The 15726-nt window shown below is 28.9% G+C and overlaps 2 protein-coding genes and 1 non-coding gene across 7 annotated transcripts; 1 reads left to right on the top strand and 2 right to left on the bottom strand.

Moving 5' to 3' along the window:
- Nucleotides 1–2639: 2639 nt before the first annotated feature.
- On the bottom strand, nucleotides 2640–2758 carry LOC146537301 (5S ribosomal RNA). The gene has a single exon (XR_014878179.1). It is a non-coding gene; the product is annotated as a 5S ribosomal RNA (ribosomal RNA).
- Nucleotides 2759–3151: 393 nt separating this feature from the next.
- Nucleotides 3152–9293, top strand: zetaCOP (COPI coat complex subunit zeta). Of its 4 annotated transcripts, none has more exons than XR_014878127.1 (7): nucleotides 3152–3295; nucleotides 3744–3889; nucleotides 4263–4362; nucleotides 5377–5510; nucleotides 5750–5840; nucleotides 6505–6620; nucleotides 7866–8001. XR_014878127.1 is itself a non-coding variant. In XM_085188039.1 (6 exons), exons 1-6 carry the CDS (start codon nucleotides 3260–3262, stop codon nucleotides 9240–9242), a joined length of 555 nt encoding a protein of 184 aa, XP_085044165.1. In that variant the 5' UTR covers nucleotides 3152–3259; the 3' UTR covers nucleotides 9243–9293. The 4 variants fall into 4 exon arrangements, 2 of the variants coding, with proteins under 2 accessions (XP_085044165.1, XP_085044166.1); XR_014878126.1 differs by having other exon boundaries at nucleotides 6505–7282; XM_085188039.1 differs by lacking the exons at nucleotides 6505–6620; nucleotides 7866–8001 and adding an exon at nucleotides 9195–9293.
- Nucleotides 9252–12075, bottom strand: LOC146537299 (isochorismatase domain-containing protein 1-like). 2 transcript variants are annotated; one of them, XM_085188037.1, is made up of 5 exons: nucleotides 11784–12075; nucleotides 11189–11395; nucleotides 10732–10848; nucleotides 10098–10242; nucleotides 9572–9794 (listed from the first exon to the last, which is right to left on the bottom strand). In XM_085188037.1, exons 1-4 carry the CDS (start codon nucleotides 11913–11915, stop codon nucleotides 10099–10101), a joined length of 600 nt encoding a protein of 199 aa, XP_085044163.1. In that variant the 5' UTR covers nucleotides 11916–12075; the 3' UTR covers nucleotides 9572–9794; nucleotide 10098. The 2 variants fall into 2 exon arrangements, with proteins under 2 accessions (XP_085044164.1, XP_085044163.1); XM_085188038.1 differs by lacking the exon at nucleotides 10098–10242 and having other exon boundaries at nucleotides 9252–9794; nucleotides 11784–12074.
- Nucleotides 12076–15726: the final 3651 nt, after the last annotated feature.

Raw genomic sequence — 15726 nt, 5'->3', positions numbered from 1 at the left:
CTTATGATATGTCCAATTGTAATGTCACCACTACCACTAACATAGGTTCTTAGCAAGTTCCATCGAAATTCTTACACGTTTAAGAAATATGTTGATATTTTGTGAGCTTCACGCTGCATCCCGCACATAGCAGAGGGATAAGCAGGAGAAACTAGGAAAATAGTGTTAAGATGCATCCATTCTATTTCGAATTCTATGAATGAATGAGCGGCGGAACTTAAAGCCGTGATTTGCCTCATTACGTGCAAATAAAATCAAACATTTCAATCCCCTAAGGCAATCATACCCACAAGAATCCCAACGCACGCCTAATTGCGGTACAGCATCAGACATCAGCGGTATAAAGCCAAAGTTTGTATATTTCCGCCGATATTAGTTCAGTAGTCGTGATATATGCGGTACGAGTGCGACATCTGTCATTGATGCGAGTGACGCGGGTGCTTTTAGATGAGACGATTTTATATTTTTTTATTTTCACGCTTTATCCCGCATATGGGCAGAGGAAAGTAGTGTTAAGATTCTCTTTCCCCATTTTTTAACGAATTGCGTATTGAGTGGTGGAGCTTAATGTCGCGATAGACATGTCGCGATAAACAATAATATAGAATCGCAGAAATTTATACCATTAACTTTTTGGCAGAAATTATTTTTTATAATATAGTTATACAAAGGTTTAGTTTAAAGAAGGTGTAAAAAAAGGTGTTATATATCGCATTGTCCATTTTGGTAGTAGAATAAAAAAAGAAATTCGAACTGGTAACCATCACGTTCCTGATATAATTATTGAACTAACTATAATAATTTTGAAAATATAAAAAAGTCGTATCGTATAGCTTAAAACGAGACGAGAAATCATTTTAAAGTCAGTTTTGGCGTTTAAATGATTTAGATCAGCCTAGCGCAGAGAAATTTATGAATACAACCAAAATAACAGACCAGTTTACTTAGACCTTTTATCTCCTATCAGTTAAAGCGAGTAAAAGGTCAATTTAAATTGAATGGTTAAGCTTTTTTTGTTGGAAAATCGTTTAAGATCGTTTCGGTTCAAGATTCTATTCCGGGTCGTGTTAAAACTGTTTTTGTGGTAATTAGCCGGTGAAATGTTACACTTTGGTTGGATCAGCGAGTAATAAGGAAGGGGTTGTATTTACGTTTGGAATGTTATTTTATTTCTTTTTTAAAATGTATCTATTATAATCAATAATATTTTAAGCTATCTACCGAAATGTAATTCCTTTTTTAGCCATTCGTATCTTTGTCTTATTCAAATATCGTAGCCACAGAGAATAGAATTTATGCATACCTCTTTCGGACAAACCTCGACCTATTCCAGCAGTACCATCAATACTGTGGTTTTTAAGATCGACTTACGTCTTAATTTTCCTCTCTTACCACTCACTTTCGATACATAAATATTTTATTCTGTTGTCAGATGTGCTTTCTCCGCGAAAATTGGGCGAAAATTGGATAGGATAACTGACTGAATCAATTAAGCAGATTATTTATACCATACAAGAAGACCACTACACCAGCGTTCATTCTAATTTTATTCTTCTTCTATCCTATCTACTAAAAAGTAGAGACAAATATCTTTATATTTTTTTATACTTTTCTAGATATTACCCCCAGTGAAAAAAAAAATTCTTAATTAAAACATAATGTTTATAAAAAAGGACATTTTGTTTTTATATCAAAAAATGTAGGTATAACTAACAAAAGTCATACAATTCTTAATAAATAACCTTTATTAAACGTATTTCCTGGTGCTCTACCATATTTCTATAAAATATGGCATAATAATTTTATAAAACATACAAAAATAAACAATTTAAATGCTGAAATCCATTAAATTTCGTCTAATTTAGGAATGTCTTTAGTAATTTGATTCGCCGACATCAAAGCTCTATTCCTGTCTTCCGCCTTGTGTCAAATTATGGCGCGAAATTATTTACTTTTTTTATTTATTATCTTTTAATATTTAGACGTTTGTTTTGTGTTAATTAGGATATTTTTAACATGACCAATTTTATTTTTTAATTGGCGTGAAGTCAAAGATTTTTAGACATACTCCTTTTTTATTTAATATTATGTCTATCACAACACTGAATAAAAAGTAGCAGTTTCCAAGTGAATTTATATACCTATAAGAATATTTTCTTTTTATTTCTTTGTTATAAAAACTTATATATTTTTTTTAAGTTTTTCATAATGATAATGGTTTTAATTATTATATAGTTATAATATTTTAGCGATATCTTAATTGTTTTCTTTAAAAAAAAAAAGAAATAAATAGATCCAAATAAACTGTTATAATAGAAAATAGTTTGTATTTTTTTTGCGAGAATAATGTAATGATTTATAAAAGACGGCATTCTACACATTAACTTTAGTAGAGAATAGAGCAACAAGAATATACGTTATAATTATGTTAGGTTTGATGAGATGTCTACATACAACTAGAATGGAATAATTGGACATTGATTTTTTCTTCAAACATGAGGTTAATGCTGTTAGCCCTATTGGCTTTTACAGGGACACCGGTTGAGTAGAGAAGAGGGTACTCTGTCTCTGAGTAAAAGTAAGTCTGTGAGTGAGTGGACGGCGGGAAGGGCGTCCCCTGCGGGCCAAAAAGTGTAAAAAGCCAACGGCACGCGGTGTTCCCAGGCGGTCACCCATCCAAGTACTGACCGCGCCCGACGTTGCTTAACTTCGGTGATCGGACGAGAACCGGTGTGTTCAACGTGGTATGGACGTTGGCGATGGACGTTCATATAAATTTCATCTGTGTAAACAGGCGATATCAAACTTTATATCACAGTGCCATCTAGGAAAGCAATCACGAATTTTTTGGTCAAGAATTAAAATAATGTTGCAATAGAATACTCTGAATAATACACAGTAGTAAATGTACCTATATAATTTCAATAATGCAAAAGTAATAACAAGTTAGACTTATTAAGTTATAGTTAAATTAAATCTATCTTTTTTAAAATTTGAGTCATATTAATTATAATCCAGGAAATAGTAATAAAGACAATTTTAATTGTTTATTATATCATTTATTAATTACTTATAACATTCATGGAATTCACGAAAAATTGCTTTGTATAACATAACCTATAAACGAGCAATTCTATAACAATCTGTGGTTATCTATGAGTTGTCAATTGTCACTTGAGTTTTGAAATAAAAAAGTAAAACACGTCAACTATTCATAAAAATCGGCTGTTTTTTGCGAATATTTTAAAATAAAACCAAAATGGTTCACACTGGAACAATGGAAGGCTCTTTATTTGTAAGTATTTTATATATTATACATCTAAAAGTAGTTATTAAAAGAGTTACTTATTATTTACTAATTGCCAAGTAAAGCCGACCGACTGTTTTATTACAATAAAGTATAGTTTTTTCACATGAGATTTGCCGTATTAGTTATAAATATAAAAAAAATTAACCATTTTCTAATATCTTATGGTGGTATGAAAAGTAAATTGTTGTTATAACCATTATTCCACTAGGAAGATTGAAACCTTAATGCAATAAACGATAAAGACTAAATTATTTTATTAATTATTAAAATTATTAATTCAGCTTCACACTTTTCTTAAATAGATGAATAGGCACAGTGAACCTGTGTTAAGACAATCCTACGATCTTTCCCAGATTCAGGACAGCATGTTGAGTGAGGCAAATTTCATTCATAAGATGATTCATTATCATACATTCAAATTTAAACATTACAGGAACCTACTCTGTACATTGTAAAGGGGATGTGCATTCTCGACAATGACGGCAACAGAATATTGGCTAAATATTACGACAAAGACATCTTGCCAAGTGCTAAAGAACAGAAGGCATTTGAGAAGAATCTTTTCAATAAAACACATAGGTATGTCTTTTATTGTACATCTTGTTACATTTTAAAACAAATTAATTAGGACCCATCTGAAATATTTAATATAGTAGAATATAAACTAACATGATACAGTTTCATTCTTGACCTTGCATTGTTGGATGATGTAAAAAATTGAGTAATTGTGACAATTATACATATATTATTTGAAATTTGTCCTAGTCCAGCTATAAATATATATATTGTACTTTGTTCACTACAGTTGTGGGTTCCACTCCCATTTGGCAGATTGTAATATCTTAATTTCTTTGCTCTGGTAACAAACTAGCTTCCCACTGTTTACTCCTATATGTGGGATAGAGTATGAAGCTAAAAAAAATATTGAAATATGTGTAATTTATATTTCCAGAGCAAATGCAGAAATAATAATGCTTGATGGCCTCACTTGTGTGTACAAGAGTAATGTGGACTTGTATTTCTATGTTATGGGAAGTTCACATGAAAATGAGGTTTGTATTTAAATCAAATGTTAAATTAACAGTATATTTTTTCAAAATATATTAATGACATTCAGAATTATTTAAAATATCAATGTATCTTAATAATAATAATATGTTTGTTTAACTTTTTATAACTTTTAGCAACATATTCAATGTTACTCTCAGGGACAAGGTTTGAATTAAAAAATATTTTTGTGTTGTCATTTTCTTGGGGAAGATTATATTTACATTATGCGAAATGTTTCAAAACATTACACTGTTCTTTTGGTCAGAATTTTGAGCATACAGTGAATGTCTCGTATATAAACTAGTCTTAATTATTTCTGTTGGACCATGATACAATTAGTTTTTAAAAAGGTTACTGTAATCTCAGTAAACATTTTAAAATTTGTGATAACTATCACTATCTAATTGTAATAATTGCTATTTTTTTTTTCAGTCAGTTCATAAATAAGGCTAGTTGTGGTGCAGAGTCACGAGCATGCCTCTGCGCCAGAACTGGCCTTGACAATAAATTTTTATATTAATGAAAAATATATAAACAATACAAATATTGTTGTTATATAATATATTCTGTGCAAGTTATACACATATGTAAATAATACAAAAATTGCAAAATTCCTTAATTCCTTCCAAATTTGCTTAATTCCTTTGACAAAAGGAAATTGTGTAAAATTTTGTTGTTTTTGTGCAATAAAGTATATTGTATTGTACTATAAAAGCAAAATTTAATTAGATTTATTAAAGCTGGTTTAAAATAGGATTGAATTCGATATTTCTTTATTATTTTCTATTTCACTAATTTCTAAGGTTATAATGAGTATCTTGTGTGATTATTTTGGAAGTCAAAAAAGATATTGTGTTGAATGTTGTCATAGCTTTACATTGTATCCCACATATCATTGCTTATCATTCCACCTTAATATTTATCCCCCAAGTGGGAATCAATCCCACAACCATCAAGTTTACAGTCATGCATTACAATGCCTCGCATATAAACCACATTATCTATACAATTCACAGCTAATCCTGCAATCGGTGCTCAATGCGCTTTATGAATCAGTCAGTATTCTGTTAAGAAGAAATGTGGAGAAGAGAGTTTTATTGGACAGTTTGGATGCAGTTATGTTGGCCTTTGATGAAATTTGTGATGGCGGGTAAGTGTATTCTTAACATATCTTTTTAGTTTTCACTCTGTATGTAACTAGGGCAGAGGGCGTATTGATAGGCGAAACTTAACGCCGTGTTTTATCTTGTTATCAAAACAGGAAAATGAGAATAATTGATTGATTGTGAAACAAACATGTTGATCACATGTGTGGATATGAGACCACATTTGTGGTCACACACACTGTACTATCGTACATATTAATTATGTATTTTTTGTCTATTACAGTGTTATCCTCGACTCCGATCCGACTTCAATAGTGGGTCGCGCCGCTCTGAGGACGGACGACGTGCCGCTCGGTGAACAAACTGTTGTGCAGGTAATGGACCAGATTAACCGGTTGTTTTGGTAGGAAATGGTAGAATTTGGTAGAATTTGGTAGTAAATAGTAGAAATCTGCAGTATATGGTAGTATTTGGTAAGAGGTTGTGTTGTATAGTTTGTTTTTGGAGTATATTATTTTAATTTAGAATGAAACACAAATAAAATAGTAAGTATGTAGTATAATTTTTTTATTTGAATTACAATTGAGAATATAATTTGTATTGCCTCAAGTATTTTTTTATTTTTGAGATAATTTGAATATTATTTTGTTTATATATACATATATTTTTTATTATTTATTTGTTATCTTTCATTGAAATTTACTTCAATAGTAAAATTTTGTTAGGTGTTAGTTGAAAGTGGTCACAATTGTATTTATATAAGATATCATAGTAACTTTTAACATTTTTTTACTATGTAAGTTTAGAGAGATTACTGTATAATTTATATGATGCGTTTAATGTGGCCAGAGTAGATTTTATTGACATATTTTTGAGGAAAATTACCACACAGCATTATTTTTGATAAATTCTGATTAAAATTGCATACTTAACTTGTCTGAAACTAAGTTTTGTAGTAGTTTTTCTGTAGTAAATAGAGCAATTGAAAATTATTATACATATACCTACATATAAATAGATGATATTATTATTTTATAGTTGTTACAACGATATGGAATATAGATTCTACTGCAAATGCAAACAAATATCAATGTGATGTCAGAGAGGGTCAAAATACACATTATAAAGAACAAAAAACTTAAATATCACAATAAGTTAAGCATATTTTTCATATAAATATAAAGTTCATTAATACCATTTAAAACATCATTATACTAATTGTTTCGATATATCTAATAAATCAAAGCTTTAAAATTACTAATATTCATTTGTTCATACTTTCATCAAATAAATTTAGTTTTTAAAATAGAATAAAACTTTTGTTATTCTTAAAATATTACATTATACAAACTAGTTATTTTAATAATTCTATAAGCATATTTACGGAAATATGTAAATCAATTTGAGATTAATAATTATTACAATCACATTTTTTTCGTTTCCAAATGTAAAGTAAATTGTTATAAAAACACAACTACAAATAAAGGCGGCGTTGAGCTCCGCCACTCAAAACGCAATGCCTCCAGAATTTTTTGGATATCCACTTCTGTCTTCTGTCTCAGGTTCCCTTTGTGCGGGATATAAACGTGAAACCAAAAAAGAACAAACAAATAAATTAGTGCCATATCATTTTTTTATATTTTGTTTTAAAACATAATTTTTAATGTGGAATTGTTATGGGATATTATTTTTAGCATTTGATATTTTCTGTTTGCACAAAATAATAAACGTCACTTTTAGATAAAATTTAAATAATCAAAGATCGTGATTCTATTTTCTAATTTCAGGAAATTATAGAGGCACTTACCAAATAAAAGTAAGAATATTTGTTAAGTGAATAACAAACTATATTGATATTATTATTATTTGCAATAATTAATACATTGAAATAATGTTATGCCCTTCCCTTTGTAAACTTAACATTTTTTTCCAAAAATAAAAAATATAACCTAGAATATTTGCAAAAGTCACATTAAGTATTTTTATGTCATATAAAAATGACAATAGCGTTTCGCAATCCTTTTTTTAACGATATTTACATTTTTTTAATTAATATATCCCATAACAAACCCTTTAGTCTGTTTGTATGTTGTGTCACACTTGGTTGTCAATGTGTGTGCTAATTGTATATATATAAAAACATATCAAATAACATTCAAAAACTGTTAAGTATCTGTATTACCATTTTATAACTGTCACTTATTAATTATACTATTATTTATACACTGTGGTTCAAAATATCATTCATCCGAGATTGTAACTGTTATAAGTATATTGTATCTGTTTTTCGTTTGTTTTGCTTTTTATGTAATGTTTGAAAATTGCTTTTTTTGCATCTTTAAATGTTCTTTTTTTATATGATTTTAATTTATGTAGATAATATAAAATCCATATTTCAGGTTCTGTTCAACTTAATGAATAGCAATTAATAAAATACGATCGAGATATGGCAACGCTTAACGTATTACACAAATAGTTGTTAAATATTTTTTTATATGCTATTGTATTTTAGAATATATCTATTATCAATTTTAATTTTGTTTTTATTTTTTGTAACCTTCAAGTTTTTGTAGTTTTTTTTTTAAATTTAAAATATCTATTTTATATATTTGTAGATAATTTGATAAATTTGCTTAAAATTTTTGATTTTATTTGTTTTAAAAAATTAAATACAGATTAAAAAAAAACTTATTATTTTAAAAGTACCTAAATTTAAAATATCAATAATAAAAAATATATATAATATTTTTTATTATTGATATTTTAAAGTATGATGGTGTTTTTATAATATTAATATTTTTTTTATTAAGTAAAATAAGCTTTATTATGAAATTTAGAGAAAGTTGAAGAAATACTACTGACTAATCAATGAATGAAATATATTGTACTTATACGACTAAAAAACAAAAAGAAATACTTATTAAGTACTTTATCTATATTGCTTTCCAATATCAAACAATTTATAGTATCGTTGTAAAATTATTTAATATTAAATATAATTACAGTTTGATTCCTACACTACTACTAAATGTTGCCATATCTAAATATTGTTATCCAAGGGGTTGTGTAAAATTGTGTTTAGCCATATCGATAGATACAGCATGAGAAGACATGAGAAATATAACTTGTTCAGCCGTTTTTTCCATATGTTAAATTCTGTCACGTGTCTTTTGAGGCAGTAACTTTGTAAACCAGTGGTAAATTATTTGAAATAAAATTTATAACTTCTTATTTAAATAAAATATTTAGTTATGGCCTTATTTTTCGCTCGTTGTAGTGTAGACAGGACATTGTGTCAAGACAATCCATTCTTCCCGTATGTTTTAATGTTTATAATATAATTAACTCGCCCATTATGAAAGCTGCTAAATAAAAAAAAGAGTAAAATAGGAAACGAAAAATATGTAGGTTATAGTTTAGTATCTTAAGTTCGAAATTTTATTAATTTAATTTGTATTAATGTAAAAAACACTTTTATTTTAAAAGCTTTTACTAGTGCTACCAATTTCTATTATTTTTATTAAATATTTTTAGCTTCACGCTATATCTAGCGTATAGTTTGGGCAGGTTAGGTTTCTTCAAAACCTAATGTTAAAACACTCCATTTGCCGCCATTTTTTTGTAACATTCCATGTTGAGTGGGGAAATTTAAAACTGTGATTTGTCTTAATAGTTCGATGACGGCATCTATTACAAAAACTTACTAATTTTAACATTTATGTTTCCAGGTGCTTCAATCGGCAAAGGAACAGCTGAAGTGGTCGCTCCTTAAGTAAAACTACATGTAAATGACTTAATATATTTAATAAAATTATTATAACATTTCATTTAATATCTTTATTTACATTTAATATCCTTTTAATATCATAGTTTCAAATTTGTAGCTGGGATGTAAGTTGACTTTTGCTTTTCTTTTTTTTATTTACTTTTTTTAATTTACTTTGAGCCTAGTACTTAAATTATCTACAGATAATTAAACTTTATACTTAAATACCAAAATACTTTTAAAACACAAAAAAAAATCAATAGCTAAATACGAAAAATTTGTCGGACCATTCACATTTTATATATATATATATATATATATATATATATATATATATATATATATATATATATATATATATACATATATTACTTTATAACGTACATAAATATATAGTTTTAATTTTTTATATCTATATATTTTTTTAATTCAATAATTCATCGTTAGTAGGTGCAGTATTCAGTTTAGATATTTGTTTGAATACAGGATGATTCTTGTCTCTAAGCAATTTAAATAGCACATTTTCCGAGGTACCCACAAAACAACCGATTGATTGGAGACGCTGAAAATAAAAAAGATAAATATATTAAAATATTGTGAAAACAATGACGTGATTGGAACCCACACTTAAACATGTCGTCCTAGCTTTAGGCTATAATTATTATGATTATTATAGTTAAAATAACATAAAATACATCCCATTTATATTTATCTTTTTATACAGAACCACCATTACCATATATTAAGTTTAATATTTTTTTAGCTTTACATCATATTATACCCTGCAGGAACCTACCACCCACTCGAAAAGCAATTTTCCTCAAAAAAAATGCAAAGATTATTAGAAAGATAAGTAACAACATACATTATAATTTAGAATAAAGTGCATCATCATTAGGCATTTTATTCAATTTAGATATAGTTTTGAATGCCGGATTCTGTTTGTCTTTTAAAAGTTTAAATAAAACATTTTCCGACGTCGTTATAAAGCAGCCAATAGATTGCATGCGCTGTAAAAAAATTAAATAAAATGAAGGAGAAATGAAAGTGCTAACATTAAGTTAGGGTCAATCTTAAGTCAAGTTTTCAAAGCCTTTTGTTTTTTTTTATGAAATAATAGAAAATTCACTGAGAAGTGTATATGAAATGGAAAAATGCAATGAAAAGCTCTCTCTGCTGTGAAAATCAAATATATCTACAGGATTCAGCCTGCAACCCTCACAGACGTCAGTAACGCCATAAACTTAGACACAGTCCCACAGTGCCATAAGCCACAAATATTTAAAAAAAATATAAAAATACATGTTGTGTCATAAAATTGTGTTTAAAATAAAAAATATATATAAATGTATCAATGAGTAATAATTTATATATATTCTTTAGTTTTTATTATATTTATTAAACATATGATTAATTAAAAAAAATTAGTAACAAATCATACAAAGTAAATATTTTTACAACAATTTTTTTTATTCTATTTAAATCCTTAAAATACTTACTTGTAAAGCCAGTCCTCTGTCCATTAATGATCTGGAGGACACTCCGTCTGCCAAAACATGTACTGCTATGTCTTGATTAAGCAAATCTATTACTGTTTGTTCTATACATACATGGGCCTGGAATTTTATATAATATATATGAGCATTCTATTTATTTAGCTTCACTTTGCATCCCGCATGTAGGAAAATAACACTTTGTTTTGTTACCAGAGCAAAGAAACGAAAATATTTAATATTTCATTTCTCCAAATGGGAATTGAACCTACAGCAATAAAAAATTTAAATAGATACAATTATTTTATGGAATTACTATAATAGTTACAATTTATAACAAACAGGCGAAAAGTGGGGAACAGAGTATAAGTAATAACAAAACAACCAAAAAAATTCATGTAAATATGGAGTGTGAAGGACAAACAAAAAATTGTAGTAAGATTAATTTAATAGAAAATTATACCTCTATCCCAAAAAGCACTACCGATCCCAAATTGGGTATATCCTTTTTCAATCTTTCTTCTAATTCCGGAGTGTACATGGAAAATTTAGTTTTTTCAAAGACTAGTGCAGCGTCATCTATTTTAATATCTTTTGTGGTATGACCAAGCCCTTTGGGGTATTGTTCTGATACATAGACTGGTATGTTGAAATGTTTTGCTGCTTCCACCTAGAATTTTATGTTTTTAGATTAAGCTTATTATGTTTCCATTGCCTGCTCCATTCTCTGGCTAACTTGCTAGGGATAAAATGTGAAACTTAATAGTTTAATAACTAATAAATGTACATTAAAGTTAATAGTTTAATAACTAATAAATGAGTTAATCATATAAGTTCCACCTAGTGTAAAGACACACAGCTCCAATTAAAACATTTCCGTTCTCCACTTTCCGCCGAATCCTGGACTTCCTGGACACTATGCTTGTTAAGTGGCGAAACTCAACGCCGCATAACATCGCAATAACTTATATAAAGTGAGTCAAAATGTATATAGTTTACAATATTTTTTACAAAATTCAAATTGTAACATATAAACATTACGTAATCAAAATACACACCATCTTATTAGCAACTTTGACGACTTCCCCGAAGTGTTTTATATGCGGCCTGAACGTTTCTTGAATATCACATAGTAGAAAAGCAGTTTTTTGAGCTTCCAAAGCTCCCAATTTCAATATGTTACGTGCCATTTTAATATAAAATAATTTCAAATTTCAAAATGCCGGTTGTTATCTATGTAGAGTATATTTGATTCTAGATAAGTCTTGAATGGCGAATATTTTAACCTTTAGAATTGTTTCTCAGAGTATTTGCAAGTTATTTTGACGTTTTGATTGATAAATGATAAGTGCTTATCTGTCACCTGTCAGTGTCATATGTCATGTTGGTGCGTTTCGTTTTACGTAACGTTTTTAATTATACTTATACGTAAGAGATAAAATGACTATTTTAGTTGTATCACTAAATTATTGCCTCAGACTTGTAAAAAACTATTTCTTCTAAACTTTTTTTTTCTAAAATCTAAACTTTCAATATATTTTTTTAATAAATATTTATTTTAATTTCAAATGTAAGGCTCTGAAATTTTATTCTTAAATCTTATTAGATTTTTTAATTCTTAGTATTAACTCTACACTCCTTTTTAAATTTGTTACTACAGAATTGCTATGTTGCTTTGCTAAGTATATTTTTGTAGGAGGAAATATTAAATTCACTATAATATTAGTGTAATCTGTAAACGACACGATACTTAACAACATTATATAAGTACTAATCTTACATTGTAAAAATGTCAGTTCAATAAACTATGAATAGTTATCAAATTTACTAATTATAAGAAACATTTGCTTATGTAGTATATTCAATATTCATTAAATTTTAATTAAGTATTTTGTACCAACATAATAGATAACTACTTAAGTTGCTCAATCAATCAATCAAACTCAATGGAACAGTGTCAGACTGTAGGCTGTAGGTTCAATTCCTACTCGCGGGAATAAATTACAATTACAGTCAAAGACAGTCCGGAGTCGAATTCCGTCCGGAGTTGATCTGAGATCAACAGTGGTGTAGGTTCAATCACTAATAGTGATAATGCTTATTTACTTTTTTATTATTTTCGTTTCTCCGCTCTGGTGAGATAATGTGCGATGTTAAGTTTCGCTACTCTATAATTATATAAGTAATGCTAAAATTTTGACGGAAATGAAAGAAATGTCTTTGACTATAGGCCATATAATAAATAAAAAATTATCAATGTCAAAAAATCTATGTTAACGTTAAGCTAAAAAACTATATTTAAATGTATAATTTATTCTTGTTTTTATTAAAAAAAAGATATACCTACTGTCATTATAAAAGGCAAACTTCCGATGCTAATTACTGGGAAGATAAAATATTGACAATTGTACCAAACCTCGCACTATAATTGTTACTTTCTTTCTTATTTCTAATTCTATTTAACCGCAAAACTCCATATTGCAAAAAAAATAACTTACGCGACCAATAAAAATAATTATATATCTATTTAGTTCATTTCTATTACCTTTGTTTCGACCGACAACAGGTAAAAGTAGTTTTTTCGAAAGCCCTCCCGCCAAAGCACGCGTCGGCGCCATTTTTGTTTATTTTTTTTTAAATTAGGATAGAAGATTGCCGAGGGCCAAAACAGTCAGTCAAAAGTCACGCGTTCGGATACTAAAAAAGATAAAAAAAAAATGTAAAGGTTCGTGAATGATACAGTTTTTTCGGTAAATTAGAGATTTGGATTTTTTTAAAGAGAAATTGCGTGTTGAATGTTGGTAATAATACGTCTGGGCTCAAATTTTGGGAATGGGACTTATTCTAGGTATAACGTTTTCGATTTTATTGTTTTATTCATGAATCGCTTATGTATTTATATAAAACAGGTATAATACAGGTTTATTAATAATAAGGCCACCGAGGCACAACGGCACAGAGGCTGAAATAATGCTGTAAATATTTTTCTACTTTTATTTATATGCCGCACCTAGCACGGTATGCAAAGGGAATTTTGGGAACCTAGTGTTAAGACACCATTAGGCACTTCCGTTCCACACTTTTTACCGAATTTTCAAGACATTGTATGTTGAGTGGTGGAACTCAACGCCGCGCTTTGCCTCGAGCATATCAGACAATGAAATTATTAAATAATTCATATCCTCGACTGGGAATCCAATCTACAACCTGTCGCGTTTACAGTCGTACGTTTGTGCTCCTTTGTAAATAATTTTAATTACTGTATTATTGCATTGTAATTAATTTGTCGCAAAAAATAATTTAGTAAATATAAAATATTAAAATGAATTTAATATTTACTATTGCTTTATTTCAACTTACTATTTCTTTTATCTATCATTATGAGAGACATTAGGTTTTCCCGCCAAAACAGTGGCGCCATCTTTCTTACCTCGCGGGCACGGCGCGTGCTTTGTGTAACATTTTTGTTTTTGTTTTAATAAAATCGTTTATAATTACAGTCATTAAAAGGGTTTACGTATTCCAGAGGGCCGCCTAATTGTTGGCGGCAGCGAGTTTTTGTAGAAAAAATAGTTATTCGCCGAAAATTTTGTTATACCTAAGTAGATATATATTACTTTAAATAGTGCTTTAAAATATGTTCCATATCTATCTGGTGCAACAATGATATAATTGTGCTTAAAAAAATAACAAATGTAATATGTAAATGAATGCAAAAAAAAACTATTAAGAAAGTTTGAAGATTTATTTAACCAAATAAGCGATATATATGGGTCATACCAACGCCCCAAATCCTCGAGAATGACACCATCGTGTTTAGACAGAGCTCGATATCGATGTGTAGCCATCAAGAAGAAATGGGCCGAAAATGGAAATCACAGGAGGTATGTTACAGTATCTTGTTATAAGTTAAGCTCATGGTTGCCCTGCTAAAATATGGAAAATGCAGCTTTACGATTTCCCCGAATTCCCAGCATTCCCGCAGGGGAAAACTCCGTTCCTCAATTTCCACCTAGTTTTCGAGACATTGTGTATTCTTTTTCCTCATTTTAAATTCATTCAAGGATCAATGCGTGCTGAATCTATAGCTTATGCTATATAGCGAGATAGGCAGAGGCAACATAATTTGTGTAGTGTAATATTGCGAGTGTGAAAATTAAAATAATTTGAATATAATCAACCACTCTCTTACATTTACACGGTGTTCCACTGCACCATTACAACCTCAAACCCCTAAATGATAGTTCAAAAATCACATAAAAGCCATTAACTAATTAAATTATCGTCGTTTTACCGAGTTAAGAAGTTAAAAAAAAATGAAAAAAAGAAAAAAATATATGTAAGTCAAAGTCGGGAATATAAAAAGTGAAGACGGAAAGCATCGGCGCCACTGACACTTAGGTTTTGTGGTTCCGACACGCCCTCGGCGCCGGGGTTTGTGTTCATTTTAGTTTTTAATGTTACCTCTATACTATACTAGGTGAATGTTGACTTTTAGTTATAGTAACCTAATTATATTAATAAAAAAAAATTGTAAACAGTATAAAAAAATATTAAAAAAGAATCCAGATTTGAATTGCGTAAATTAACGCCGCAATGTCTATTCTGGTAGTGGGATTATCATTTCATCGAGTGGGATTGGAATTGGAATCACAACCATCGCGTTTATAGTGAATCTTTCCCACTACACCACTCTACTTAGCACAGGTATTTTTAACTGAGTGTAAATTCGGCAAAAAGTGAGGGACGTATGTAGATGTCTTAATGGGAACGGAGTGTCTTAACACTAGGTTCCCAGATTCCCTCTGCCTACCCGCCTATGCGTGAAACTAAAAAAAAATAAAAACAAATCTTATAATCTTAATTTATAGTTGTAGCTGTAGTATAGGTAGTAAGTACCTACCTATATATGGACCGTTTATTTTGAGAGTGGTGTAAGTCCATTTTCTTTTGTTTTGAGAAAATTAAAGATTAGTATATCGATGATTATGCAATTTCATT

This window comes from Heliconius melpomene, chromosome 7 (assembly GCF_056956725.1).
Source record: "Heliconius melpomene rosina isolate 202511_hmr_F chromosome 7, ASM5695672v1, whole genome shotgun sequence".
NCBI classification, from domain to species: domain Eukaryota; kingdom Metazoa; phylum Arthropoda; class Insecta; order Lepidoptera; family Nymphalidae; genus Heliconius; species Heliconius melpomene.
The sequence above is the reverse complement of the archived record's forward strand: the minus strand, read 5'-3'. Positions and strand labels throughout refer to the sequence as shown.

What these genes read in the sequence shown, in the direction of transcription:
- LOC146537299 (XM_085188037.1), bottom strand. Translation starts at nt 11,915, where the DNA reads ATGGCACGTAACATATTGAAATTGGGAGCTTTGGAAGCTCAAAAAACT. An exon ending in TAGTGCTTTTTGGGATAGAG is followed by an intron (nt 10,849 to 11,188) that starts GTATAATTTTCT and finishes ATAAAATTCCAG; the next exon opens with GCCCATGTATGTATAGAACA. An exon ending in ACAGAGGACTGGCTTTACAA is followed by an intron (nt 10,243 to 10,731) that starts GTAAGTATTTTA and finishes ATTTTTTTACAG; the next exon opens with CGCATGCAATCTATTGGCTG.
- zetaCOP (XM_085188039.1), top strand. Translation starts at nt 3,260, where the DNA reads ATGGTTCACACTGGAACAATGGAAGGCTCTTTATTT. An exon ending in GAAGTTCACATGAAAATGAG is followed by an intron (nt 4,363 to 5,376) that starts GTTTGTATTTAA and finishes TACAATTCACAG; the next exon opens with CTAATCCTGCAATCGGTGCT. An exon ending in GATGAAATTTGTGATGGCGG is followed by an intron (nt 5,511 to 5,749) that starts GTAAGTGTATTC and finishes TGTCTATTACAG; the next exon opens with TGTTATCCTCGACTCCGATC.